Raw genomic sequence first — 26,230 nt, 5'->3', positions numbered from 1 at the left:
ATCAGTCATTGGAGTCTGCAAACCCGCAGGGCTAGGTAATCTCAGTGATGGTCCCTTTTCCTCTGAGCCTTTGCACAGCAGTTCTCTCTGCCAGGAATATATCTGCGTATCTGTCTGTCTTTCTGTCTGTCACCCTCCTTCTCTCTCTCTCTGCTTAACTCCCGTGTGTCACTCAGGTTTTCACTTTACCTGTCATTTCCCCTGGGAAGCTTTGCCTAAGCTTTCAGGTCTGAATGAGGTTTCAGGCGCCTTTTCCTGAAACTGCGTTTTCCTCTCATTGCCTGCACGTCAGCTCACCCTTCTCCGCTAGAGCAGGCGCTCCTGTGGGGGCCAGAGCACTGTCTGTCTTGTTGTCCCAGATATTTCACTGTCTAGAAGAATGCTTGTTTATTGAACGGACTAATGGTCAATTCCGAGTTTTGTGGGCTAGCTCTGTGGGCTAGAGCATGACATCCTTCCTGAGATATAAGCCAACAGGACAATGCCTATGCTCATCTAATTTGATTAATGCATCAAAGGAAAAGAGACTGGATGGGAAGGAAGTAAAGCTCATACTGAGTTCTCATTTAGGGGGGGAAAAAAAAAGTGCTGTGGGTGGAAAGATACCTTAATCCCAGGTACTGCTGATTTCTCCACCAAAACAGTCACCAGTATAAAACCACGCAGGCTTTCTCCCCCAGGAAATGAGAAAATGGTGTCCAAGTTCCTTGGGAAGGAGATGACCAAATAGTTAGAGAGGCTTGGACACCATGAGTATGCATGGCCCCCGGGTCCCCTCCAAGCTAGACAACTATAAGTACAGGGTAGAATCAATGACCACTTCCCCTCTCTATAGGAAAGCCCAAAGGATGAGCATCTACCTTCAGCAACATACAGGAAAGAAAAAGAACATATCTATTCAAGCCCAAATTCACCTGATTGGAGGACTCTCAAAGTCCACCATGGCCCTGATGGTCCCAGACCATCTCCCCAATGGAATAGCCAAAGCATGAGTGGGTAGGTATTTCTGATTCTTCACAGCACCAATTTATAGCCCATCACACCATTCCTGTCAGGAGCACAGAGTCTTAGAGGCAACAGCTAATTCCATGCTCCTTTTTTTTTTTAGATATGGCCCAAAGAAGCAAAATAGCTTGCCCAAGTTCATATAGCGGGCTAGTCACAGGACCAGGGGGTGAATAGTTTCATAACTCAGGCTAGTGCTCTTTCTAATGAATAGTTTCTGTTTTGTTTTATATAACAGAGTGAGAGCTAGAAGACTGTATAGAGGAATCACTTTTAAATGACCTGTGATCACATGGATTCAAATATCCCAGATATACAGCCAGTCTACAAAATTTAAAAACTTTACTCCATAAGTCACTCTTGCTTCTAACATTTTCAGCATGAGAAGAAAGGAAAAACAAACACAAAAGAAAACTAAGTCAAGAACACCACTGTTCCAGCAATTACATTACTGTGGGGGAAAGTGTCTTTACCCTTCCATCTCTCAATTTCCTGAGCTACAGCTTTTATAATGGACCCCTTTATTGAGCTGAGGTTTGGTGATGGGAGAGGCAATGTCAATTTAGAGGCCAATTTTGCTCTTCAAAGAGAGAAGAGCCTAAGGATGCCTGAGCCAAACCTGCCTCAAGAGCTCCAATATAGGTTATATAATATTTCAAAGGAATTCTTCTGTAGTTGTCCAGCCACTGCCTATAACTTGGTCTTTCTTAGAAGTTATGGTGAGATAAGAGGTCTTTTCTAGATTATTAAAGAATTGGTGAAGTTTTTTTCTTACATTGCACTTTGCTTGTTTTATTATGTACAGACTGGAAAATACAGTAAAGAAAATTAATCCCCTATTCCCTACAGACCAGAGGCAACCACTGTTAAATTCCAAACTTAATTTTTGGCACCTTTCCTTCTAGCCTTATTTTTGCATGCATTTGTATATAGCTTATATACTATATATATACACTTTGGTATGTTCCTTTCTTGTTCATTTGTAATCTTTTTAAGTAAGCCTGGATTCTCAAGTAGGTGAAGGATTTCTGAGAACTTACCTCATGTCCAGGGGTCTAGTCAAATTTCAGTTATTGACAACCACAAACAAAAAAGAAAATAAAAGAAGAAATCAGTTTGTAAACACATATGCCCTCTAGGGTCACATGCATACAGACACACACACTCTTGTGCAAATGTATACACACTCACACATCCATGCACACACAGGCTGTGACAGACTACATCCACTGTGTTACAAAGAGTGAACCAAATCTCAACTTGCATATCAGCCCCAGAACATTAACCCTGCAGCATTGCTCCTTTTATATTTTTGCAATTACCACAAACCCATATTTTTGTTGTAGGTATGCTACTCCAACTCAACTTTTAACACCTACTTTAGATCAAGTTCCACCCTGTCACCAAGCTTTTTGCAGATTTTTAAAGCCTGCATTGATGTAATTTCTTTAAAATTATGAAGGTTTTATTGTTTGCATCCCTCTGACATTTGTCATGTACAGCTTTGTTTTGTTATTTAACCACTTTGGGTGTACTTTGCTTTCATTTCTTCATTGCACTTAGTGCTGTGCTAGGCATATTAAGAGATTCCAAGAAGTAATTGCCAAGAAGAATACCTACTAAACCCTGGCAGGGAGAGTACAAGTCATAAGACTACCCCTTACTCAGCTTCCATCTGTTCAGATCCAAAACGCACTCTCCTTTTCTTACCTTTCAGGATTCCTTGTAGTCCAGTTCGTCAGCACCAAGTCTGAGTGGACCAGAATAGGAGGGAGCCCCAAGTTCCTGGAGACTTCCACAAAGGGAAGGGCAAGATTTCTTGGCAGAACCTTTCAAATACAAATCCTGACCATTAGCATATTCTAGGAAGAGTGCAAGAGAGTAAGTAATCATGGCTGTCCTTTATTCCATCAATCCTGTGGTAGAAAAACAATTTGGGGATAAAGTGGGATTATCTGAGTGACCTATACACATACACCTCACTCTCATACTTTTTTCTGTTAACAATCAAGTGAATATATTGTTTATGAGTACAATCTGAACTGTATGTGGAAAATTATAAGATTGGGCCGGGCCGGCGTGGTTCAGTGGTTGAGCGTCAACCAGCACTGTTCAAAACCAAGAGGTCACTGGTTCAATTCCTGGTCAGGGCACATGCTTGGGTTGTGGGCTCGATCCCCAGTAGGGGGCTTACAGGAGGCAGCCAATTGATGATGTTTCGCTCTCATTGATGTTTCTATCTCTCTGTCTCTCTCCCTTCCTCTCTCTCTCTAAAAAATCAACAAAAACACATTTTTTTAAAAAAAAAAATATCTTTATTGATTTCAGAGAGAGGAGAGGGAGAGAGAGAGATAGAAACATCATGATGAGAGAGTCATTGATGGAGCCCACAACCCGGGCATGTGCCCTGACCGGGAATCGAACCCTGATCGCCTGGATCCTAGGTCGACGCTTAACCACTGAGCCACGCCCGGCTGGGCCAAAAACACATTTTTAAAAAGAAAAAGAAAATCATAAGATTGGAACGCACACATATACATATAGTATAAAATAGTACTGAATATTAACTATGCATAGAAAGGCATTACCAAATGGTTAAGCATAAATTGGGGGCTGAAGTGATGAGTAGTAGGAAAAAATCTATCTATCATCTATCTATATCTATCTATCTATCTATCTATCTATCTATCTATCTATCTATCTATCATCTATCTATCTAATCATCTATCTATCTATCATCTACTTAGATATGTAGATATATTGTGCATGTTTGTGTGTATAAAACTAAAAGCATATATATGCATATGAATATTTATGTTTACATACATATGTGTTTATATGGTTGTTTATGTGTCAGTGAGGAAGAGGAATGGGTTAAATAAAACACCTCATCCTGTGTGGCCATTGATTCCATCAGTAACTTCGTAAGTCAAACCCAATAACAACTTCTAGTAAGTCACCTCAAGATGGTCCCCATTCAACTCCTGAGTTATCCAAGGAACACTCTGAAGAGCCTTACCTGTGCCCAAATCCAGGAAAGCAACTCAGATCCATGACAAGACAGGCATCTATTTCTTACCTCTGCAGGCTGTGTCTCTCCTTCCTGCCAGACATATCCCATGGTAATTAAGCTCAACACCAGGTGGGCCAGGCGCTGTTCCCTGTAACTCTTGAGCAACTGGCAATTCAGGAGGGGCATCTGTTTAAGAGAAGTTCCAGAGATGATCAGGTGCAGGGGAAGGGATGGCCACAGGGGTTCTGTGGCTTGAAGGGTTCTTTGGGTATAGGGAACAGGTTCTATTTCAATGCAGGAACCATGCACACCCATTTCTCCCCTGATCCTATGACTCTCCAGGAGAGGAGCAGATATTCCAAATGATATTGTTCTGGAAGTACCTAATAGCCCCACCCGAGCCCCCAAATTATCCCCGTAGTTGTGCTGGACATTGGTGACCGCTTGGTTAGAGTATTCTGAAATAAGTAACTCAACTGAGATCATTTATTACATGGGAGTCCCCAGTGCTGACTTTTACAATCCTGTCTTTTAAAAGCACCTCTGCTTACTTGGTGTCTTTAACCCTGATAATAGCCCTGTGCTGTAGAGAGTAAGGTCTCTGTTTGATTCATTAATAAAACAGTCACCCCACGGAGAAGGTTCTTTGAGGTGTGGCAGGAAAGAAGTCAAGGACACACACACAGGAGGGGTTCAAGCAGCAGCGGGAAGATTTATTAAAGGGACAGTGCGCTCTTAGAGAAAGGAAATGGGCAGGCTGCAGAGCGACTGCCCGAGAGCTTTGTGTGAGCTTTCTTATATTCTCTTGGGCTGGGAAAAGGGTGCATTCATTTTGAACTATCCAATCCCTGAAAAGAGCAGGCTTATTTTTAAACTATCCAACCCCATCCTCTGATCTTCTTCGGGTAATGTCCTACCCTTTGGGCTTTTACCCACATTCTCTAGGTTTGCCCACAGGGGGGTCAAAACCGCATTGCTGATTTATTATAATCAGAATATAATTGAGGAGAGGTCACTTGGAGGTGACAGGTGACTTGTGTGAGGTCTGTGCATGCGCTAATAGGAATTTCCCTCTGTCTCATTCTATTGTCCCCCACCCCACCCCACCCTGGCCTCCATCTCAGGGTTCCTGAGGTTTTCCCCAGCCTGTTGAGCTGGTGGACCTATCGCAATTGCTCCTGGGTGATGTCAAGGCTATTTACCTGCTTAGTCAGATGTTAGCTCCTGTTCACTCCCTCTTTCCTTGTTAACACCTAACTAGCTGCATACTCTAACAAAAGGAGGCCCCACAGAGTTAGGAATTTGACCAAATCCCTGGAGGGAGGTAGCTGAGCTAGGCCAAATGCTTTTCCAGACCGTTTCAACACTCCTAGTGACCTTGGCTAGCTCTCTAAACCTCTCCATGTCTGTTTCTTCCTTGTCAAAATGTGCCACCCAGAAGTTTGAAGGCGGTGTCCTCATTGTAAGCAACATCGTGTACAGACCTTAGTTATTACTAACAACAACGCCCAAACAAATATTACCAGTGTCTCAGTTTTCCCTGGGCCAGGCCCCCTGTCCTGGCTGACACCAAGCATCCCTGAGCTGCAGCTTCCAAGCACAGGGCCTTCAGCTCGCCTCCTTCTTCCATGTCCTCCCCAGCCCTAGACACCGCCTGACCTAGATGCCCCTGGTGCCCCTCTCCAGGTCTGAACCCCTGAAGAAGCGGCAGTGGACGTCTCGTGTTTCCGTTTAAGCCACAAACAGCACCAAGGGAGCTGGCACCTGCCCAGGCCCAGGGCCGCTCGCACTTGACACTCTGCGAGGGAACCCTTCGCCCTCTGCCCACTAGGGGGCAGCCTTTCCTAACCTGTCTACATGTTTCTCCCACAAACTTTCTGGGAGAGAAAATCGCCTCATGTGCTTTAGGCAGGGAGGGGGGGTGGGGGGGCTGAGATGTTGCATTTTAACCGGAAACAGCCTGAGAATTACAGCGGCATTTATTTATTCTAAGGCTCTTACTAAACAGTGTTCAAGGCACAATGCTAAAAACTTTCCACACAGGGTGATTTTTCATCTTCCCCCAAACCCACAAGCCAAAACCTAGAGTCAGAGAGCGTAAGATATTTGACCTGGGTCACAGAGTCTGGGGGACCGAGCCAGGGTGCTACCTCCCTTCTGCTGACCGCAGCCCTTCTTTCTCAAGTCAGTACTGTCTGTCTGATGGAAATACGAAAACCACATGTGCAATTTTAAATTTTCTAGAAGCCACATTTTTAAAAGAGTAAAAAGAAACAGGTGAAATTTTATTGAAAATATATTTTATCTAGGTCAATATATCTATAATATTATCAATACAATATATCAATATAAAAACAATGAGATATTGAATGGTCTCTTTTTATACTAAATCTTCAAAACCCTAATACAACATGATGTCCTTTATCTTGACTACATCTGTAAAAACCTTATTTCCAACTAATTCACAGGTTCTGAGTAAACATGATTCCTGAAGAGACACTATTTAGCCCAGTGGCAGTGTCAAGGAATTAATTTCACTGATGTGCTAAAGCTGTTTCCCCAGCTTTGATGTTTTCAGTGGACAGAAGTTAGCAGGACACTCCTGGCCTTTTCTTGTTGACATTTAACATATGAGGAGCACCAATTCAGCAAGTCCTTCATTTTATTTATGGCAGTTTAATCAAATAAATCCTGAGGAAAGCCTGGTACAAAGGACTGTGTAGTTCACAAGCTGAACTTTAATTTGTCTTCTTGCAAACTGTCCCAGACTCCCTCTTGCTTTTGTGCCCTGGTACTGAGATGGGAGAGAGATGCTCTGAGAGGCAGGGGTAGGGGGCTCTTCTTTTTGCTTTGGCTGAATGCTTGGCACGGGAACTATAAACTTATGTGTAGATCTGTATTCTTTACTTAATATGGTACAACAATTCTTAAATTTTTATCTCAACTTTCTCTTGTTTTTCTGCACTGCAGATATTTACCTACCCTCTCCTCTTCTTTTTTGCATTCTTTTGGTTATGTTAATGAGCCTTTATGAGGCAGGAAAATAAATTCTTAGATTTAGTTTGCCACCTTCATAGACACTGGAGATAGTCTCTTACATCTGTTTTACAATATCTCTAACCTTAGGACTGCACTTAGCAGGCATTCAATAAGTCTTTTTAAATGAATTTTTAATTATAGACATTAAGTGTGTATTAGTCAGTGAAGGAGAATCTTGGAGAGTAGAAAATATTTCTTGTATCTTTGAAATCATATGGCACTTGGAATTGTGAGGCTGAGACACATGCAAAGAGGCTCATCTTCACAATTCTATGAGACCAGAATTTCTCCCACTTTATAATTAAGGAAGCAGGGTGGCAGGGGTTAAGTCACTTGTTCAAAGTTATGTAGTTCCTAACTGATAAATCCAGGTTTCGAACTCAGGTCTTCTGAAATCAAAATCTATGTTCTTCCTATTACAACTTCTCATCATTCCTGTGCAGTTATGTCAGTTCTCCTGGGACCAAGAAGTTTCACTCTTCCTTATATACTCTTGGCCAACATGTGTCATCTTACCTCATGTATATTTATAGACATCAATTATTCCTACAGAACCTGACAGCCCTGACTTTATAACTCAGAAATTCTCTTGATTCAACTATTCTGTGAGGCGCTATGGTACAATTGAGGCAGACTCACTCAGAGGCAGAAGAGCACTGACCACATGACACGGAATGAGAATTTCTATGCTTGTTCTTTCCCAGCTAGATCTTACCCATCAGCTTGCCTACAGGTCCCAACCAGATAGCCTCCTTTTTTAAAAAGAAAACACAAATACTTGTTGAGTACTCAATATGTTCCAGGAATTGTTTTGTATAGTTTCTGAAAATTTTAGGGAAACATATGTGTCAAATCAGGAACAAGTCATTCAGCAGTTCAGGAAGGGTGAGATCATTGTGTCAGTAACCTCAATGGCAATAACTGGTGTCCTAAGGTCAGCCTACTCAGTTCCACGGTGCTGAGAAAGAAAAGTGGTGTGAAGATTTAATGGGGTGGTGAGAAGGGGTTGAAGAGTAAAATAAAAATATATATACCTTATTCACTTGAGCTCGAAGCTGGTGACTCTCAATCAAGTAAGAAAGTTGGTTGGCAATTTCCATCCAAGGCCTATAATGATCTGGAAGTTTTTTCTGCATTCAAAATAGAAACATCTCAGTATTTTAGACCTCTCTGAGAAGCAGCTTCCAGAAGTAGCTGCTTTCAGATTTCACTATACTCTCTGCTCAGCACTTCAGATACACTGATGACTAAAATATAACCCTTGTGTTTAAGGAACATATGGTTCGCTAACGAAGAAAAAAATGTAGTCAGATATATGTCAAAATAATGTTTACTTACTGATATGTGTATAAGCTTAAGAACTGACAAAGAGGAAGAAGTGGTTAATTCTATCAGCTGTTGTGGGGGAACTAGAGGGAAATATATGCAGAAATAGGACAGTTGGGGCCAGTTGTAGAAAGTGACTTTTCCAGGTGGAAATTTCAAGATGGGAAGGCAGTAAGAGGGGATAGTGGATAAAGAGAGATAACTGTGCTTCTTGGGACTATAAATGATTCAGTTACCAGAATATAATGCTCAAGAGAAAGGATGATGGAAGATGAGACTACAAAATCAGATTAAATGTGCTTTTTATAGAATATATAAGAATTTTTTCTTTATGTGATTTGATCCCACTATTTGATTTGAATTTTAGAAAGTTAATTTTGTTTGTAGGATTTTAAGATATGCAGTCAGATGAGGAAGCCTTTGAAATACTGTCCAAGGACTAAACTTAGGCTGTGGCAATGAATTTGGAAAGGAGAAGACATGTATTCAAAAAATATTTTGAAAGTAAAATTGAAATGATGTGATGATTAAATTTAGAGGTGGGGATGCTAAAAGCAAGATGATTCCTAGCCCTATATCATCCTTTATGTGCCTACTCTGGACCCATGATTTAGCTAAGTAGAACATAGGCTGGATTTTAGCAACCCTGACTCAATCCCAGGAAATGACAAACTACAGTTATTGCTGTAATTAAACTTTTATTGGAACACAACTGCACTCATTTGTTTACATATTGTCTATAGCTATTTTTTATTACAGCTATAGATTTGGGTAGTTGCAACAGAAACTACATGGTATCAAACCTTTTAAGTATTTACTATTTGGCTCTTTACTAAAAAGTTTGCCAACTCTGATCTCTCCCAGAGTCTGGGTCTCCTTTTTGAGAGTACAGTCTGCACAACTGAATGTTGTATCTCTGGATTAAGAAGGGAAGGAGGTGAGGAAGATTTCCATGTTTGTGAGTTAGGTGACTGAATGAATTGGTGGGAACACAATTCAGAACTGCAGGTGGAAGTCAAAGAGAGGGTGTAAAGATAGTAAATTTCTTTTTAGATAAATACAGCCTAAAGTATGTGTGAAATGTCAAAATATGGTTGTACACTAGGCAGCTGGATATATAATTTGAAGTTCAGGAAAGAATTGATATTAGAAATATACAACTGGGAAGCATAACTGCTAAAATAACTCCACATTGTGGTTAAAACCACAAAAATATTACAAAGTGAAAGGAGAAGAAAGGCACACGGGGGTGTATTTACAGGGCAGAGGAACTGAATCCAGCAATACAAAAAAAAAAAAAACTTTTATAGATGCTCAATGAGTCAGTGGAGAATTACCCTACGGAAGTCATGACTTGAGAGAACTTCACAGAAATAGGGAATTCAGAAGGTCAAATGCATCATTAGAAACTTAAACTACGATTGTTCCCTTTGGGAAAAAAAAAAACTAAGAAGTGACTAATACGTATTTGTCTTTGAACATATACAGCACAGAAATTTAGGTCACAGTCAGGGAAACAGGGTTTAAATTTTAGTGTGCTGAGGAAGTAAGAAAATAGAGACCATAAATGTAAATTACTTTTTCGGGAGAGCCATAGGCGTTAGCAGAGGGGAAATTTGTGTTTGAGGGCTATCACCATTTAGGAATGAGAAATTTAAGCTATTTGTCATCTGTGATTGTAAGAGCGAATGACTGAAGAGAAGAGTTAAGAATGCTGGTAAGAATCAACACAGGGATTTACGGAAAACTGACTCTGCACAGACAACTTGCTTTTTTGTTTGTTTTGGGGTTTTCTTTTGTCCTGTCTATATGATGCATATATTTTGTAAACAAAACTTGAATGCAGTTAAAAAGACAATGGAATATAATCTTTATAAAAGAAAATCAAAGATGCAGCGTTGTAATATTCACGTCTTTTAAAGTGGATTTTAAGAAAAGAAGTTGTAACTAAGGCATCACCTCTGGCCTTTCATCTTTGATGCCTAGATAAGGAATCCTGTTCTGAGAAATACATTAAGTATCTGGATTTCTGCTTCCTGTCTTGCATGGACATTCTTAAATACTACATTTTGCCTCAATCTAGGCAGCAGTCTAGTCTTTCATATTTCCCTTTTCTTTCCCCTTAGGTTGCTAGAGGAATCTTTCCCTTCCTCCTCTTTTTCATCTTCTCCCTTCTTTAAAAAGTCCTAATTTTTGGACTTCTGTATCACCCCACAAACACAAAAACCATGAGCTTTAAGATCCTGTGGCCTCTCCAACTGTGATCCCCAGCTCAGCAATTTCGGCATTACTTGGGAACTTGTCCTAAATGCATACTCTGGGATCCCTGCCCCAGACCGACTGAGTCAGAAACTCTGGATGGGGCCCAGCAGCACATGTTTTAGCAAGCCCTACAGGTGAAGTGATATACCCAAAAGCTTGAAAACTATTGATGTGGTGATGAGTTTTTCACTGAATAGCATAGCTTTTGATGTCAGTTACTACATATATATCACATTTGTTTTAAAACCTGTATAGTATTATAATACTCTATTAATAAATATTACCAGCCCCTCCAATCTACCCCCCCCCCCACAGTTGAGCATCAACCCATGAACCTGGAGGTCAGGGTTCGATTCCCAGTCAGGGCACATGCCTGGGTTGTGGGTCAGTCCTGCATGTGGGGCATGCAGGAGGCAGCTGACCTATGATTCTTTCTCATCACTGATGTTCCTGTGTCTCCCTCTCCCTTCCTCTCTCTGAAATCAATGAAACACATTAAAAATAAATAAATAACTATTACCAACAGCTTATAATTTTTCACTGTTGTTAACAAATCTGAAATAATCATCCTCATGTGAGTATTTTTAGATATTTTCTCCCTATTAGAGAAAATTTCTAAAAGTGGATTTGCTGCATTAAAGATTTTACACATGAAAAGCTTAAAAGCTACTTCTTGACTTGCTTACAGGAAAATTACACAAATTTATAAATGTATTCATGATATGTATTATATATAAAGAGAGTGCCAGTTTATCTATGATTCTAGCAACTTTGAACATTACCAAACTTTTTTGTTTTGTCATTTAAAAAAAATATGTTTTATTGACTTTAGAGAGAAAGAAAGGGAGAGGGAGAGAGAGAAGCATTAATTGGCTGCTTCCTGCACATCCCCTACTGGCTACTGAGCAGGCAACCTGGGCGTGTGCCCTGACGGAATCGAACCTGTGACCTCTCTGGGCCTGGGATCAACCAACTGAGCCACTCCATCCAGGCTGTTTTGTTATTTCTAAGATATTATATGTACTGCATTATTTGCATTAAAACTATAATTATTTTAATATTTAATAAAATTATTAAAATAACCATCCAAAAAAATATACCTTTCAGAAATGATTAAAAATAATACAATCAATGTTTGTGGAAAGCCAGTCAAAAAGCACAAAATTTACAAGATGAAAAGTAAAAGTATCCTAATTTTCATCATCCAACTAACAATGATGACCCTTGAAAGTTTCCTGTGTGGTTTTCCAATAATTTTATATGGTATCATTCCATAGTTTAAATTTACACTTGTATGATTGTCAATGAATTTGAATGTACTTTCATGTGCTCTCGTCATTTGCATTTTGTGTGTGTGTGTAAAATAGCCATTCATAGCAAGGTAGTTGAACCAATGAACCAATATTTTCCCTTATTCTTCTAGGTTTTTTGTTTGTTTGTTTTGTTTTTAAATATCTTTATTGATTTCAGGGAGAGGGAGAGAGAGAGATAGAAACATCAATGATGAGAGAGTCATTGATCAGCTGCCTCCTGCACGCCCTGTACAGGGGATCAAGCCCCCAACCCCGGCATGTGCCCTGACCGGGAATTGAACGGCGATCTCCTGGATCCTAGGTCGATGCTCAACCGCTGAGCCAGGCTGGGCCGGGCACACTGTACCTGTTATCAGTTAGGACATGTTATCTCATTGTTTCCATTTTGAAAGAGAAGAAGGTAAGGCCCAGAGCAGATGGATGACTTTCCTGAGGTTACACATCTGGTCAGTGGCCTGGTCAAATCTCTCTGACTCCAGAGTACAGTCAATTACCTCTCAGGAAAAAAACACGGAGAATGGTAGGGATGGCGGGGAAGGGGGTAGAGGGTCATGCAGGGGACAGGAATTGAAAAGACACTTTACATGTTGTTCTTCCCCTCATTCTAGTAATCAGAAGACCCAGAGTGGGATGGACAAAAATGATAAAATATTTGGCTTTCCTTAAAAACCAATTTTTTATTTTATGTTATTCTTTTCCTAGACTTTACACCTGTCTAAGAGTGTAAAGTTCATTAATGAGAGAATCGACAGGATGGCACAGTTGTTTCAAAAGGACTTGATAAACTTCATGTGTACAGAGTTAAAAAAAAATGTTGAAATCAAATTGCTAGGTTAAAGATATAATTGCTTAATATCCTATAGAGCAGTGCAATCATAAGTTTTACAGTTATATTTTCTACCCAACAGAAGTCATTTGCAGCTCTTTTGCATAAAAAAATCTACAAATTAATTTGTGACTTCAGAGATTGGGCCATAACCATTAGTAAGTAGCATGTCAGACAGAAGGACACCCCTTAGATGATTAAATAATCCTAAAGGAGAGACTGTTAGTGCTCCAGGATGGTATTGAATGGACACACAGCCATCCTTTGCTTTATTTTGGATAATTCTCCTCAACACATTTATAACCTACAAGAGAATAAACTTTTTAAAATAAAGTATTTATAGAAATAATAAACTCTTTGTTAAATTAACGCCAGTTAAGTTAACTAAAACTTCAGGTTAAGAAAATAATACATACAGATGATGTATTATAGAATTGTACATCTGAAAACCTATACAATTTTACTAACCAGTGTCATCCCAATAAATTCAATATAAAAGAAAAAAAATAGCACAGAAAGGTTAAAAGTTTGAGTAAAAATAAAACAGGCAAATATCATCAAAGGGAAGTTGGGTGACAATGTTAATATCATAAAAATTAGAATTTAAACTCAGATTAGAATTTGAAGCAGATGGTTTTAAATTAAATAAAAGGCAAGTTTCAATGGAAAAAGGCCAATGTGACATTGCAGCAAAGTAATGTGAGAAGAAAGAAATATTGGATGACTTCGAAAAGATAGGTAAGCAGAATGAGGGGTTTTATAGGCTACACTAAAATATTTGATTTTATTCTAAAGAGCAGTTGGAAAGTTTTAATGAGCAAAATGACATGGTTCAATTTTTGTTTTTGAAGAGTCACTCTGACTGCTCTGCAGAGAGAGTTTTACAGCTGGGCAAGCATGGAAATAAGAAGACAAGGTAGGAAGCAGTAATTCAGAAGACAAATGATGCCGGACTGAACTAGGATGGAAATAGAGAAAGGTGCACAGCTAGGAGGTATATTTCAGAGAAAGGGCTGAATTCATTATTATCAAATGAGTCATTTGTGGGTAGTGAAGATTATTGTGAGGTACAGATGAAAAAAATGTGTAGTGAAGGTTAATAACACAAGGCCTACGTCAAAATGAGCACTAAACTAAATAGTAATTACTACTGTTATGTTATTATATATTACAAAGGGACTATAACAGGAAATAAAAAACTCAATTCTTAATAAAATATAAGAGAATGGTATAAATAAATTTTGCTAATACATTTGAAAAATCTAAAATGAATCCTTATTTCAACTGTAAAATATCTTTTTTCATGTGTCTAGAAATAGGAAACCTAAATAGGCCAATAAAGCATGGAGAAAATGGAAAGTGTAATTTAAAATTTACTGCCTAAAATTTCTCCAGTCTCAAGAATTATGATATATTATCTATCACAGACCCCTCTCTCTACTTAGAAGGAGAGCTCAATCTTTTCTCATAAATACTAGACAAACATTAAAGACTATAACTTTTAATTGGCATCAAATTAGTTGGTCCATCTAGGATGCCCAATATTTTTGTTCTGGTTTCATACTCTCTGTCAACATTTTCTTCAGTCTGGGAATACAGAGCTCACACTGGTTTCATTCATATCTGTATCCTAAGCACCTACCTAAGTGCCCTTAGATATAGAGAGTAATGGGGGAAAATTCAGTACATTGAAACTATAAATAAAATGCTAGAAAAAAAATTTGAGGGAATAGTAAATTAGGGGACGGTATTTGACTCTAAAGAGATAGAGCAGCCCGGCCGGTGTGGCTCAGCAGTTGAGCATCGACCTAGGATCCAGGAGATCGAGGTTCGATTCCTGGTCGGGGCACATGCCCGGGTTGCAGGCTCAGTCCCCAGTGGGCAAGAGGCAGCCAATCAATGAGGACTCTCTCATCAATGATGTTTCTATCTCTCTCCCTCTCCCTTCCAATAAAGGCATATTTAAAAAAAGAAGAAGAAAAAGAAATAAATAAAGAGATAGAGCAAATGGTTGGAGGTTAGAATGAAAAGTGGGGAAGAGTTTAAAAAAATTGCTCTCAGAATTAGATAGTGATTACAAGTTATTTTTAGGACAAGATAGGGAAATTTTGTGCAAATCATTTGGTTTGAATTAAAACTTCGAGAGTAGAATAGACACACGTTTTATATATCGGTTTTATTTATGAAGAAAGGAAATTGAAATTCACCAAGTTTCTAATCCATTTAAATTTCAGTGTTATATCATACAAATGGGATTTGAAACAACCATTAAAATTGTGTCAAGACTGATTAATTTCAGGCAAAGGTTTATTTTATAATATTGAATTGAAAGTACAGAATACAGATTTGGAAAGGCAATAGAGTTATAACTTTACAATTTTGCAAACACACACACACAGGGACATACACACTCAGATAAATTATCCCCAAATACCAAAGGTATTTTGATTTTTGTCGTGAAGCTATAAAAATTTAGTTTCATATTTTTAAACATTTCCAATTTTTTTATTTAATATGCTTCTATTAATTTAGTAACAAAATTGCCATAGTAAGAATATTTTTCATGAAAATATTGTGGGTAATGATGAGCTACCATACATCTGTAGTTGACCAACTTCTAGAAATTAATAATAAAATAAACTATCAGTAAAGAGAAATGCAAAGTAAGATTTCAGACAGCATATTGTTAATTTATGGGACTCATTAACCTGAGATTACATACATTTGAAATATTTTTATCAATAATACGTCCATAAAATGTATCAAAAGCAGTTGGGTGATATTTACAGTAATTATATGTTTCAAAATCAAGTTAAGACACATAGTGTGATAAATATTGGCATAATTATGGTATGAAATGGGATAAAATGTTCTATTTCAAATTGGTCATGATTTAGAAAATCTGGGCTGTAGAGTCCTAACTTACCCTGTTGTCAATAAGACCCAGGGCTGGGGCTGGCCTAGACCTAGTTCTAAACTCAAACCAAAGTGTAAGAATTATAAGGGGTTTCAGGTAGTAGCACTACCTAACTTTTATTGATTTCTTATTTCATTACTCATAGAATGTCCATGCACTATTATTCTCACATAAGGAAAATAAGGTTCAAGAAATTAAATTTAAAACTGGTAAGAGATTTAGCTGGAATTCAAACTGAAACCAGTGTGATTAATATGGGCTCTGCCTCTGCCATTAATCAGAATTTGTCACATTGACTATCGACTATCTACTCTTTCTCAACTAGAGCAACATATAAGATCGTCTTAAAGGAAAACTTCTCATGAATCCCAGAGAATAATTTCCCAAGGATCCAAAGACCTAGGTTAAAAAAATAAAGAAAGAAAGAAACTAAAATCATATGACAGTGTCTTTCAATAACAAGTTATTATTGCAACATAAGAATTTTATCTTTATATCTAGTCAGAGAATCAAACACGGAATTTCTTGGTATTTATGCACTCTCAATTATGTCTTTGTACTTCTTCCCTCTCCCCACTCTGCAGGCCACAGTGTTAGAAACATGATTCTAGTTTATCTCTTTAAATTTATGCAAGAGAGAAGATTCCTTTCCCCTGTAACTGCAGTTACAGAATTACTGTGGTCACGTATAAAAACAAGGCTGCACTTGAGCGCAAGTCGTCTAACTTAGTTGCCTACCCTTTGCCCATATTGAGTCTCATATTCTAGCTTTCCTCTGACCTTAAAGCTATAATTTTACCAGCATAGGGTGTGAATTTTCTTCAGCATATCAAGGTCATACTGGTGAATGTGAGTTAGCGTTGTGCTGACAAAACCAGTGATGTTGAACTGTGTCACGTGTCACTTTCATCCCTTTTCACCCGCCCATGCCTGTATGGTTAGGCTTGGGAATCTCATGGCAAAACAGTATTTTACTTCTCATTGTCCAGGTCCCTCCTTCCCTCTAATTCTTTATCTTTTTACCTCACTCCCCATAGTGAATTGAATGGTGCCCCCCTCCAAAGATATGTCCACTTGGACATATTTGGAAAAAGGGTCTTTGCTGATGTAATTTAGCTACAGGTTGCAAAATGAGATCATCCCGGATTAGGGTATCCAATGACTAGTGTCCTTAGAAGACAGAAAGAGGGGAGAAGACAGACCCAAAGAAGACCATGTGGAGAGGGAGGCAGGGAGTGGAGTCATTCTACCACAGGAGCCACGAGGAGATGGAAGAGGCCGGAAGGATTCTCCCTAGAGACTCGGGAGGGAGAACGGGTCTGTGGGCACCCTGATTTCAAACTTCTGACCTCCAGAACTCTGAGAGAATAAATTTCCCTTGAAGTTTACCAAAATTGTGATAATTTCTTACAACAGCTCAAGAAAACTAATACACTTCCTGAGCTTCATGTGGACTGAAAGTAGCAGATATGTATTTTTTTATGCCTAATGCTTTCATGCTTTTAGCTTAGGGTCTGGCAGCTCACCTCTCCCCATGTTGTTTCAGTTTCTCTACTGCTTAAATATCTTGCGTGAGAAAACTCTAAGTTGCTTCATTGTTTAAAATCTTGGCTTCCAGAGAACTATCTTGGCTGCCCCTCTTACGGCTTCTCCTTATCTCTGTCCATTTCCCCTTTGGTTCTACTCACCTTTCTTGGTTCTTAAGTTTTGGCACAGAAATCCATACCCATCCAACCTCCTTCACCCCGAACACATTTTTCTTTATCCATCAACATTAACCACTATGAAGTTTGGTTTCTTTGTTTTTATTTCTATTATATTGCCATCATTGCCTCAAATTTCTGCTCAACGTGATCAGGCAAGCTCCAGATCCTAGCAGAGTTGGCAATTTTGGGGGGAAATATCTGACTCCTCCTACCTATACCTTCTACCTGGAAACTATAGCTTCCTGCGGCAATTATTTTGCCCCTCTTCCTCTTAAGCAGCTAGAGTCCGTTGCTTCTATTAAGCGTTTTGAATTTCTACAGGAGAGTATATATGTTTTTTAATTTTTCTAAACTGTTGCTTGATCACTATAAAGAATAAAGTTTCTTACATCCCCGTGACAATTTGCACCAGTTCTTTTCTTCTGCTCCATGGCGCATTTAAAAGTCCTCTTTTCCTTTGTTTTGTATTTAAACTACTTCCAAGACCCTTCTCAGTGTTCCTCATAGACACAGGACCTTTAATTCCACACCCAGCCTTTTGAGCCGAGTCCTCATTTCTCATTTGGGCCTGCACCGTCCTTTACGTACTCTGTGCTTTTCAAATACTGAGCCACTTAGGCTAGAGATTCTGAATTAACTATTCTGGTTGGGGCTCTGACATCAGGTGTTTGTTTTTTTAATTTTTTTAAATTTATTGATTGATTTGAAAGAGAGGGAGAGGGAGAGAGAGAGGGAAAGAGATTGATTTTTGTTGTTCCACTTGTTCGTGCACTCATTGGTTGATTCTTGTATATGCCCTGACTGGGCATCAAACCACAACCTTGGAGTATCAGGACAATGCAGTAACCAACTGAATTATACTGATGGCCAAGGCTGGCATCAATATTTTTTAAAGCTCCCCGATTGGTTGTGGTGTACAGTCCAGGGACTACTGCTCTAACCAGCACTGCACTTAACATTCTTTTTGGAAAATATTCAAATTCCAGTTGCATCATGTCATTTACCAGATGTATAAAATCCAAATTTCTGAGGCTAATTTTCAAGAACTCAGTTCTACTCCAATCTAATCTCCTACTATAATCAACTTGATCCCTCCTTTCCTGCCAAGTTAAATTCCTCAGATTCCTTCTGACTAAAGAAAAATTACTCAAACCTAACACACACACTCAGTCTGGTAAAAGATTTTCATGTCCTATTTATGGACATGAGTCTGAGATGTATACATTTTCCAAACTGAAACATTGGATCCTGGAAATGCTTGAGCGTTTATAGAAATAGTGGAGTAGAGAATCTGAAACCAAGTCAGCCTCTTCTCCCCAAACCCAGAATGTTTGCTTAGTCTCATAGCTTGACTGTATTTTCAGAGAAGCTGTGAAGTAAACACAGTAACCAACTAAGTTTGATGAAAGAGCATCTTTGAGCCAGTTGACTTAGAGGAACAGCCCTCCCATCACCTGCTTTAAATGAAAAGAAAACAAAGCTTATTCGTGCCCTTAGCAAAGTCAGTGACTGATGTTTACCCTTCTCATAAATTGCAACAGTGCTGCTGCCTGGTCAGGCTGATGACAAAGTCCCTCCTGATGAGTGGATAGCCCAAAGCAGATTCTTACTTCCCCTACCTCTTCCCAGAAAGGGAGATGTTTAAATTTTTCACACAAATGAGAGGAAACTAAAACTGAACCAAACAAATACAGTTTCAGAGACCTGGCATATGACTATAATAGAGTAGACCCAGTTTGCCAGGAAATTTTTTATATGAAATTTTTTATATGGCAATTTCATATGGAACTTTCTACTAAAGGATATCCATCAACCAAATCACAGGACAAAGGTGGTTTAAATCAGAACATCCCAAACACTTGATGTTCTTGTTTCTCTCCCCCTCTCTCTCTCTCTCTCTCTCTCTTTCTCTCTCTCTCTGTCTTTAATTTATATAAAAAAAGAAATAACAAAGAGAGGAACTCAATAATTGTGGCCCTACCCAAAGTTTATATATTTTGTAATATTTTTCCTCAGCCTTAGTGTACACATTTAGTCCCAATAAAAGCTTGTTGGTCTCTGGGACTTTTCCTCTGTGTGAACTAGGGGTAATGGGAATATTCCTGAGTCAAATTACACGCACAGAATGGCGTTTTTAACAAGCACTGGACTGAGGATCAGGAGAACTGGCTTCTTAGTCCTTGCACTGCATTTATCAAAGTGCTTTCATGCTCCATAGCAATCCAGTGGGTGGGGGCAGCACTAGATCTCCATCCAGTAGGTATGAAAGCTGAGGGTCTGGCAATACTTGTGACTCATTGAAAGAGCCAAGAGTTTAGAAGTGCAAGTTAAGATAACTGACACATTTTGGTTTGCCCAGGACTTTCCTGGTTTAACACGAAAATCCCACATCTTGGGAGTTTCATTGGGAACTATCAGTTCCTAATAAACAGAGATTCTTGGAGACCCTAGTGGCAGTGTCAAAAAACAGTCCTGTAACTCAAGGTTGCAATCCCACTCTGCATAACACCCTGAAGTTATTACTTTTAATGCCCAAGTTACTCAAAGACTTCTCACTTGGTCTCATAACTAACAGCTCTACATCAGAGCTTTTGGGACCAGTGAATGGATCCTGTCTTCATCTGTATTCCTCTAGTAACACTCAGAAATAAATAAACGTCAGAGTAGATGTTCAAAATAAAAGCCCATTAAATTATAGACCATTCTTTAATCACAGTTAAATGGCAGTTTAGGCCTATGGGAGGAAAAACTTGGATCTAATAAGTTATTGCAATGATAGTAACATTGGATCCCTAGATTTTAACTGAGTGGCCTTGCCCCTTACTTATGATGTAATGGGAAAATGTTGAGAGTCCTGAGCACTAGTTCTGCTTTTGTCTCTAATGTTACTTTGAACAAACCACTTCCTCTAAACTTCAGCTAGCCAAAATGTAGAAGGTAGTGGTTGTGGGTTCTATGAATTCTTACAGTTTTGTAGGCCTCAGACTACATTCAAAGAGGAAACTGTGTTGATAAGGGTTAACTGATCAAATAGAATTACATTACAGGTTGAACCTTAAGCTGAATTAAGAAATAGGTACTCTTCTTTCTCAACATTTTCTTCCTCTTCTCTGTAAATATCTAATCCTTCCTACCAGCCCTAAAAGCACTCAAGGTCCTCTGTGTTCTCTTTTCTGTCCCACTAGCAAGTCAAGACAAACTGGTTAACTCATATAATTGATCTCTACCTAAGTTCTGTCTTTTTTTGATAACCACTAGATTTTCTCATAAGTTTCTTGAACCAACAACCTATTACAAAAACAAAGCAAAACAAAACAAAAACCTGGCATTAAAACCTTCCATTTGGACTGTCCTCTGCTGTAGCTATCACTTCTCTTTTGTTGGTAATTATGCCATGCATTATGTGTAGTATTCTTCCTAGGTCAGCGACTTGGTATTTGTATTGTATCTTTCTTAATGACTACATAAATCAGACAAACAAACAAACAACAAATCAGCAACTCAACAAACCTATTTTGACCCGATCAAAGGCTCTATGCTTACCAGAGGATTTGGAAGAAGAAAACCACAGTCTTCAGAAATGTGAAATCTTCCTAAAGATAATGATGGTGTTGTCTTTAAATTCTGACTTGGAAGTTCCATAATTTGGTTTGAAGTATCTGTACTGAAGCTGCTACTGAAGAAACAACTGCTCCAAATATATCAAAGACCCAGGTTAAGGGAGCTTCAAAATAGCATTTTTTTCATTTCAGTTAGTTGCGTAGTGCCCCAGAAGCAGGGGAGAACCTTGGTCTGAGGTTGAATTCCAGACCTTCTCTGACACAAGGCTGAGTAAACAATTAAAGACTGCTCATTAAAACAAACAGGCAAACAGAAGCACCTCAGGAAAAAATTGGTTGTTTTTTTTTTTTTCTTTTCCCCATAGGCTTGTATTATGAGAAGATTGGTTTTAAACCCAGAGACAAGTTGGTTATGGCTGATTCCAAATACCCTGATAGGAATCTGACCCACAGTGAACATTGACAATTAGGTCTTTATCCCAAAGGAGTAACTATTTAAACCAGAAGTGACTTACATGTAGATGGATATTTCCGTGACTGGTGGTGAGTAGAGTAGGAAACAGGACTCGATGCACATCACACCTCAGAAGTGTTTTGCATGTAGTTTGAATAATATTGAACAATATATTCTAAGATTATAATTTCTTCAATTTACTTAAAAAAAACAATAGTTCATAATTTCATAATAAAAAATCTTTAAGCACATTAGAGGAGGATATATATATATATTTAAAAAGTGAAATAGCCCGGCCGGGCATGGCTCAGCGGTTGAGAGTCTACCTAGGATCCAGGCGATTGGGGTTTGATTCCCGGTCAGGGCACATGCCTGGGTTGCGGGCTTGATCCCCAGTCGGGGGCTTGCAGGAGGCAGCCGATCAATGACTCTCATCATTGATGTTTCTATCTCTCTGTCTCCCTCTCCTTTTCTCTCTCTGAAATCTATAAAGATATATTTTAAAAAAATAAAATAAAAATAAAAAGTGAAATAGTAAATACTAACAAACTTGAGAAGAGCCTGAACAGATCATTTAACTTAACCCTCAACTTCTATCAAACATCTTTTGAGAATCACTAATATGCATGATTTTACCTATGAAGTAGGTACTACCAGATCCATTTTACAGATTAGCAAACCGAGGCACACCCATGTGAATAACCCTGACCATTGTCACACCACTAATTAACAACAGAGTGAGGATTAGAGATGAGGTATCTTGATTTCCAAGCCATTGCTCTGTTCATTAAATCAGGCTGTCAAAAATGCCATCATGGTTTGAAGTCACTGTAATATGGAATGGTAACTTCCAGGCCACAGATCTGCACTGTGAGAATTCTGAAGACTCCACCTGTCGCCCCGAATCTAGGTCATAGGCTGTAAACAAATTTATTCAGAAGTTAATTTATCTATCCACATCTTTTCCTTCCTCCCATTCTCTTAAGTAAATATAAAAGCTAAGAGCAAGAAGTGCTCTGATATTTCTTTTAACAGTTCCCACAAAGGGTTTAATTTTGAAGGTTGTATGTCAAAAAATAGCCTAATTGATTCATGGTTCATCAGACACCTAACAGCCATCCTCAGGTATCTGTTTCCACTCAGCCCAATATTCAATCAGTCTCCAAGTTCAGCTTCTTATGCCTAATAAATGCAACTTCTCACACTTGGTATGTTTAATCATCTTCTTTCCTGAAATTTCCGATTTAAAAATGACCCAGGGTTTTTTTTATGCCAGTCATCATTTTTTGTCTACTTCTCTGCACCCTCTCAAGAAATTATTGTAACAATATAAAAGCATAAGATCATAAAATATCAGAACTGAAAGGAACATTATAGAATAAATGACCTAGTTCAATATCCTCATTAAACTTATGAAAAACCTGAGATTTATGAGAGTGAAATGACTTGCAAATGTCATCCTGGGAGTTCACATTAGAATTGGAGTAGAATTCTGACTCACTGTGTCTGAGCCCAGAATCTTGCAACTGTTGACTCAGCCAGACCTATCTCAGTAAGAATCCCTATGCTGTCAGCTCTCGGTGATGTGGCTTTTTAACAGGTGGAAGACCAAAGTGAGAATTTTAATTCTGAACCCCTTTCCACATCTATAGGAAATACCGTTAAGTGTAGCATGTTACAGATAACAGTAAGTGTTATTTTTCTCATGCTCTTTCCCCCTCATTCTAGAAATCCTTTTTAAATTTATTTTTTAAATGTATCTTTATTGTCTAGAGTGTTAGAGCTGTTCCCCATTTTCCCCCTATTACCCCTCTCCATCCAGTTCCCATCCCACCCCAAGCTTTCACTGCACTGTTATCTGTGTCCATGGGTTATGCACATATGCATGTAAGTTTTTTGGTTAATCTTTTCCATCTCCACCCTTCCCTCTGAGATTCATCAGTCTGTTCCATGTTTCTATGTCTCTGAACCTAAATCTCTGTTTAATATTATGGGTTTTTTGGTTTTCTTTCCTACCATCCTGACTATATCTTTTCTGTTTAAACCACTTACTCCTTTTTCTATTTCAACCCTGAACATATAAATATTTGTAGTGTGATTATAACTATTTCTTGATCTCAGTGTTCTTATGTGCTTCTATCTGGTCTTAACCATCAATTCTATGATTTAGGTCCCCAAGTCTGCTTATTTAGTTTTGATCTTTCTTGTTCACCAGGTTTGGATCCATAGTACTTGTGGGTCAGGGTACATCTTAGGTCCTGCCATAAAACCTTTGAAGAGCTCCTCGCTGTAAATTGAATAAAGTTGAAATTTCCTTGCCCAGCATTCAAGGGTGTCCATCATCTGATCCACAAACACATTTTTAGCTGTGTTAAATTCTGCAATCACCTCAGACTTCTTTCGTATCACATATCAAGTCCTGCCTGGTTTAATTGTTACTGACGTATTTGTCTCATCTTGTCTGTTGGATTGTAAGCTCCTTGTAGAACCCAAATCTAACCCAATTTTTCATTTTCCTTTAGTAGCAAGTCCAGTGTCTGGAGCTCAGTCAATGTTGGTTAAATGAATACTCTGTCAGAGTCTTATTGTGGGCCCTATATTTTTAGAACTGGAATCTTAATGCCGGGTAGAGGTTTGTGCTAGTTTCTGTGGTCCACTGTAAGCTCAGCCCTTGCAGTAAGGAATGCAGTGGCCGTACACTCCAGAAAGCTCTGCTTGGCATCTTTCTTGTTTATCAGAAGGAACTTAGTCATACTTAATTGTACCCAGAAACTTCCTCTTTTAACAATAGGGGTTGGAGTTTAGCTTTCCAATGAATCACAGTAGGTTTATTTCTCTTAGACTGGGTGTTAAGGCCTTTTGGAAATGGACCAAGGAGTGTTCAGAAAAGAAAGAAGTAAGATATCATTTTATATTTACTGGTACAAAAATCAGATATACATAGTTTTAGTTTCCAATTGACAAAGCCCAAAATCTGAATTGTCAAGAACAATCGACCCAAACAGTACTAGTACACTGGAATTTTCTTGACCCCAGTGTCCTTATGTGCTTCTATCTGACCTTAGTTACTTCTTTGTTCATTCATTACTCATTAATCACTTCTTGGTTCATAAACTCAATGGGATTTCCTAGTCCATTCCTTGATTAATTATTCAGGCATCTGGCATTTCTTGTTCTTTTTTTTAAAAAAAACCCTCTTCTCCTCTTGCCTTCTCCTATGACATATACTTCTTCTTGTTATCTTGTACAATAGAAAAAAGAGAGAGAGAAAAGAAAGGGAAAAAAGAGTAAAAACTAATAAGAAAAAAACTAATAGTTAACACACTGATTTTTCTTCTGTGCTACATCCTATTGTAAGCATCTTCCATGAAATGTCTCATTGAACCCCCACAGCAGCCTTGTGAGTTAGGCACTATTATTAGTCCCATAATTCATTTGAGGAAACTGCAGGTTGGAAAAGTTAAGTAAAAGCCTGAGGACATACTTTTTGTAAATGATGGAGTTAGGACTGGAGCACCAACAATCTGACTTCCAAGTCCTCACTCTTAATCCCTTGAGGCAAGACTTTCCTTATTTGGTTATTATCTCCCATTTTTCTGGTTACTGTTTATACTGTTGGTAATCTCCACAGTTCAGGTCCTGACTTCCTTCTCCTCTCACTTTGTTCCAAGTACCTGGGTGATCTAATCTACTCTGAGACAACATCCATCATCTCTAGGCTGATGAATCCCAACATTGTTTCTAGTTGAATCTCTCCTGCCATCTTTGCTTGACTGCTTTACAGAGGCTTCATATGAAATATCTTAACACACCAAGCATATACTAGATACCTTCCATTAAAGCAGAGGCAAAGGCTTGCAGAACTTCCAGCAACTAGCTCAAGGTCTTCAGCAGGGAACCCCCTGGCCAAGTGACAAGTCAAAGTGATAAGGGTACTTATAATTTCCAAATACTGAGCACCTGGATTAATCTGAATATAATTATATTACTTATAAAATTGTAGAACACATATACTTATGTAAGTGGGGATTTAAGGGTTTTTTTCCTTAGGCTTCTTTCTCCTAGGCCTTTGCACCCTACACTCCCTTTGATCCTAGACTGAATCAATTAAGAAGGTGGCTGAGAACAATGGGTTAAGATATCACCTTATCTAAACATTGCCAGGGGACCAAGATCAAAAGAGTGAAGACATCACCTTATGGAGACATCCCCAGGCAACCAAGGTCAAAAGAATTTCTTCCAGGACTGCATGTATCTGCATTCCATTCCCAGCCTCAGTTTACCCCATATAGCCCTATCCCTCAGGCCACTCCTTAAGGCAGGTTTTGGATGCTCACATGCTCCCTGTCTTCTTGATTGGCCGGCCTTCTCAATAAATGCCTTATATGATTCAACCCTGCCTCCGTTGAATTGGATACAGCGACAGGCAGTCCCGAGCCCCAGCAGAGTCTCCCGGTAACAGAAGCTATACTTGTCACTTATTTTCTAATGAGAACAAAACTAATTTTCATCATTCCAAGTCCTGGTGAATAGTAACCCTCAGAACCAGCACTGTAATTTGCCCTCAAAGTGAAAAATGAAAATAAGCACCCTTGCTCAAGATTGTTAAGGATTTCAAGACATTGGCAGTAGAGCAATAAGCCAAGTATAGGGCCTTTCTGCATACAAGACCCCATGTGACTGCACAGGCTGAATATTCGTGAAGCTGGCCCTAGCACCTCTATTGTCACTGTTGACTAGTTTGAAAACTGTAAGTCATCTATCCATCACATCCAACAGAACACCAGTCTTGCCCATCTTACTGCCTTG

At 38.8% G+C, this 26,230-nt stretch overlaps 1 protein-coding gene across 4 annotated transcripts in view; it reads right to left on the bottom strand.

Annotated features, from left to right (window-relative positions):
* IDO2 (indoleamine 2,3-dioxygenase 2) overlaps positions 1-21,222 on the bottom strand; it is a 36,864-nt gene extending 15,642 nt beyond the window's left edge. Inside the window, exons 1-6 of one of the 4 annotated variants that reach the window (XM_081128445.1) lie at positions 20,951-21,222; positions 8,092-8,187; positions 4,085-4,204; positions 2,716-2,834; positions 2,046-2,060; positions 607-706 (exon numbers count right to left, since the gene is read on the bottom strand). In XM_081128445.1, coding sequence (XP_080984571.1) covers positions 607-706; positions 2,046-2,060; positions 2,716-2,834; positions 4,085-4,204; positions 8,092-8,187; positions 20,951-21,049 — 549 coding nt within the window. In that variant the 5' untranslated portion in view covers positions 21,050-21,222. Of the gene's footprint in view, positions 1-606; positions 707-2,045; positions 2,061-2,715; positions 2,835-4,024; positions 4,205-8,091; positions 8,188-20,950 lie in introns of all 4 variants that reach the window. The other 3 variants (XM_081128444.1, XM_081128447.1, XM_081128446.1) reach the window with 3 other exon arrangements.
* Between the last annotated feature and the right edge of the window lie 5,008 nt (positions 21,223-26,230).

Source organism: Miniopterus schreibersii (assembly GCF_964146895.1).
Source record: "Miniopterus schreibersii genome assembly, chromosome: 2".
NCBI classification, from domain to species: Eukaryota; Metazoa; Chordata; class Mammalia; order Chiroptera; family Miniopteridae; genus Miniopterus; species Miniopterus schreibersii.
Note: the sequence above shows the minus strand (reverse complement) of the source record. Positions and strands in the feature narration are given on the sequence as shown.